The 3,862-nt window shown below is 60.6% G+C and overlaps 1 protein-coding gene across 1 annotated transcript; it reads left to right on the top strand.

Annotated features, from left to right (window-relative positions):
* The first annotated feature begins 740 nt into the window (after positions 1-740).
* On the top strand, positions 741-3,034 carry CD93 (CD93 molecule). The gene is made up of 2 exons (XM_082856192.1): positions 741-2,675; positions 2,939-3,034. Exons 1-2 carry the CDS (start codon positions 754-756, stop codon positions 2,961-2,963), a joined length of 1,947 nt encoding a protein of 648 aa, XP_082712318.1. The 5' UTR covers positions 741-753; the 3' UTR covers positions 2,964-3,034.
* Positions 3,035-3,862: the final 828 nt, after the last annotated feature.

The raw sequence follows: 3,862 nt of genomic DNA, 5'->3' as shown, positions 1-3,862 counted from the left end.
TTCACCCAATTTGGTTGAATGTTCTCGAGGAGCTTGGCGTCGTGTTAGAAACTCAGACATTCCCACGGCCCAGTTCCTATTTTAAAATTGCCTATCTATTTAAAGTTCACGATGGGGGGAATAAGAGAAAAAGACTTTCAAAGCCAAAGGGAACATGAGAGAGGGAAAAGGAAAGTCCAGTTTGCTTCTAAAAAAGGCTGAAAATTACAACCCTCCGTGGCCCCGTGTCTCAAGTCTGCGGATTCGTTTTTTCCTCTTCTGGTTGTTTGCAAACCAAAGTGGAATTTTATTATGGGATAACCAAGTGCGTTTCTCAAGCTCCTGGCCCCCCAAATCTACTCACTCCACGGCGTGCCCTCACGCGGATGGGAAGGAGGACGGGCCCCCAAAGAAAGCAGCCGGTGTCTCCAAGCTGCAAAAGAACGTCTCCCCTCCCCTCCCCCATGCCACCGTGCTTCCTTATTCGGGACCCAGCGACGTTGCCTGGCTCCTTTTATGAACAACAAAAGCGTGATGAAGGCAACAGGAGTCAGAAGCTATTCAGCACAGGAAGCCCCCGTATCCGGTGAGGAATAAGAAGTGCAGCGACAGGATGCGCCTTGGGTCAGGGGGCCGCGGAAAGCCCTCAGCCTTTGTGTCCTTCCCTGCGACGGAGTGTCCACGTCTGAGCCCTCGGCTCCCCTCGGAGCTCAGCCGGGACTGCCGCTGTCACCGCCGGGCCGCCAGCCTCCCGCCCAGGGGAACACGGAGGCCATGATGGCCGGCTCCACCGGCCTGCTGCTGCTGCTGCTGGTGGTACAGCCCTGGGCGGGGGCTGTCGCTGCCCAGGAGGCCGTGGTCTGCGCGGGGGCTGCCTGCTACACAGCCCACAGGGTCAAGCTGAGTGCGGACGACGCCCAGCTCCGCTGCAGCAAGAAAGGGGGCAACCTGGCCACGGTGAAGAGCGAGGAGGAGGCCCTGCACGTCCAGGGCGCCCTGGCCCAGCTCCTGCCACCGGGGGCGCCCCTGGCGGAGCGCATGGGCAGGTTCTGGATTGGGCTCCAGCGAGACAAGGGCAAGTGCCTGGACAGCAGCCTGCCCCTGAAGGGCTTCAGCTGGGTGGGCGGCGGGGAGGACACATCGTATACCAACTGGCACAAGGAGGCAAAGAACTCTTGCACCTCCAAGCGCTGCGTGTCTCTGATGCTGGACCTGTCCGCGCCGGCCCTGGCTAGCCGCCTTTCCAAGTGGACCGAGGGTCCGTGTGGGAGCTCCAAGTTTTCTGGGAGCAGCATCGAGGGCTTTGTGTGCAAGTTCAGCTTCAAAGGCATGTGCTGGCCGCTGACCCTGGGGGGCCCGGGCCAGGTGAATTACACCACCCCCTTCCAGGCCACCAGCTCCTCCCTGCAGGCTGTGCCCTTCGCTTCCATGGCCAACGTGGCCTGTGGGGACGGGGACGAGAGCTGGCAGCATTACTTCCTGTGCAAGGAGAAGGCCCCCGGTGTGTTTGACTGGGACAGCTCGGGGCCCCTCTGTGTCAGCCCCAAGTTCAGCTGCGACTTCAACAACGGAGGCTGCCAGCAGGACTGCTTCGAGGGTGGGGAAGGCTCCTTCCGCTGCGGCTGCCGGCCGGGGTTCCGGCTGCTGGACGACCTGGTCACCTGCGCCTCTCGGAACCCTTGCAGCTCCAGCCCATGTGGAGGGGGGTCCACGTGCGTCCCTGGGCCCCTCGGGAAGGACTTCATGTGCCACTGCCCCCCAGGCTACCGGCTAGACTCGACTCAGCAGGACTGCGTGGACATGGACGAGTGCCAGGACGCTCCCTGTGCCCAGGAGTGTGTCAACACTCTCGGGGGCTTCCGCTGCGAGTGCTGGGTGGGTTACGAGCCTGGTGGCCCCGGAGAGGGGGCCTGTGTGGATGTGGACGAGTGTGCCCCCAGCCACTCGCCCTGTGCCCAGGGCTGCACCAACACAGACGGGTCTTTCTACTGCTCCTGCGAGGAGGGCTACGTCCTGGCCGGGGAGGACGGCACCCGGTGCGTGGACGTGGACGAGTGTGCGGGCCCGCAGGGCGGCCTCTGTGACAGCCTGTGCTTCAACACGGAGGGGTCCTTCCGCTGTGGCTGCCTGCCAGGCTGGGAGCTGTCCCCCGATGGGGTCTCCTGCACCGGGGGCCTCACATCCCTAGGACCAACAGCTGGGCCTCCCCAAGGGGAGGACACAGGAGATGGAGAGGGGAGGCTCGTGTCTTTTGCTGCAACGTCCAGTCCCACCAGGGACAGCCCCGAGGGCGCCTCCACGGTGGCGCCCACCGCCAGGAGACCCTCCCTCCCAGACAGCGCCCCCATCTCCCTTGCCCCACCTGACATGCTGGCCCCCAGTGGGTCCCCTGGTGTCTGGATGGAGGCCAGCACCCATCACCCCACGGCCACCACTGGCCGTGAGGCTTCCGCAGGTGAGGATTTCACCGCCAAGCAAAGCGACGATGGCACGGACGGGCAGAAGCTGCTCCTGTTCTACATCCTGGGCACTGTGGTGGCCATCCTGTTGCTGCTGGCTCTGGCTCTGGGGCTCCTGGTCTATCGCAAGCGCAGAGCCAAGAGGGAGGAGAAGGAGAAGAAGCCGCAGAGCGCAGCAGACAGCTACGCCTGGGTCCCTGAGCGAGCCGAGAGCAGGGCAACGGAGAACCCCTACAGGTGAAGGAGGCTGGGTTGCCAAGGGGGCGGGAGGGGGGATGCGGCAGGCACCGGCTGGGGTGGAGGCAGCGGCCATGGCATGCAGCAGGCAGAGGGCGAGGGGCAGGCATGGCCCAGGCTGGGGTCACCCGAGGACTGCGTGTGCTCACGGGCGGTGCCGCCCTGCCCGTGGCTCGGTGCCCGTGGGTCTGTCCCCACGCCCGGGGTCCAGACGGCACAGCTGGGGCAGCAGCCTCCAATGTGTCCCCGTTTGTTCCCCACAGTCCGACGCCGGGGACAGACTGTTGAAACTGAGAAGGCCCCAAGACACTGACAGGGACCACCGTCCTCAGAGGCAGGTGCCTGTTGGAAGCAGGACCCCCATCCTCCTGGAAGACTGGACTGGAATCTTAGCAAATAGTTGTCAATCTTCTCTTTAAGCACCTGGCAACTTGAACTGTGCAGGTATCACACGCGTGTGCTGTGTAAGTGGTGGGTCCAGTGTCCTTTCAGGAATTCGATGCATGTTAACAATTCTCCCTCCCTCTCCCTGTCCAAATTCAAATGTGACTGAGTTCATTTCACCCTGATTCTGGATTGGGCGTGACAAATCAGGTGCTAACGGGCTCCCTTTGAACTGCTTCTCTGCCCTCTTCTCTGCCCTCATAAGCATCGAAGAAGAAGTTGTGAACCAGGGAAAATTAGGACTGAAATGATTTGTGCCTTCTGGTGTGACAGAGGCTGAGTCGATCAACTGTTTGATTATTCAAGAAGCTCTGTTTCTGTCCGAGGGAACATGTTGAGGCTGGAGACATTCCTTTCCATTCCTGGGTTTCCATCTGCTTCGGTGGCACGGAGACAGAACGTTTAGTAATCGCATCTTCTAGTTCTTCAGGTTCTAGTAAGTCTTCAGTTTATTTGCAGATGAAATCTGAACAATGCAGGGAAAGTTGTACGAAGTGAGTTAGAAGTGCTTCTGAAAGCTAGAGTGAGAGGGCAGAGTTTGTTTCAAAACTACTTGAATCAATTCGTGTAAATAAATGTACTGATGTCACCACAGGCTTGATTGATGAGACAGACGCTCGTGAGGACAAAGGTCGAGGACCACTGGTCTCTGGGCCAGGCGGCCCCATGTCCCCTCTGCTGTCCTGCCCCCTCTGCAGCTGCCTGGGCTTCGATGCGCTGATGGTTTTGGAGGATGTGAGCGA

Source organism: Leucopleurus acutus (assembly GCF_964270905.1).
Source record: "Leucopleurus acutus genome assembly, chromosome: 16".
Taxonomy (NCBI): domain Eukaryota; kingdom Metazoa; phylum Chordata; class Mammalia; order Artiodactyla; family Delphinidae; genus Leucopleurus; species Leucopleurus acutus.
This window is presented reverse-complemented; position numbering and strand designations above follow the sequence as displayed.

Excerpts from the sequence above, each read along its gene's own strand:
- CD93 (XM_082856192.1), top strand. The coding sequence starts at position 754 with ATGATGGCCGGCTCCACCGGCCTGCTGCTGCTGCTGCTGGTGGTACAG. Across the intron at positions 2,676-2,938 it reads GCAACGGAGAACCCCTACAG|TCCGACGCCGGGGACAGACT; the intron begins GTGAAGGAGGCT and ends TGTTCCCCACAG.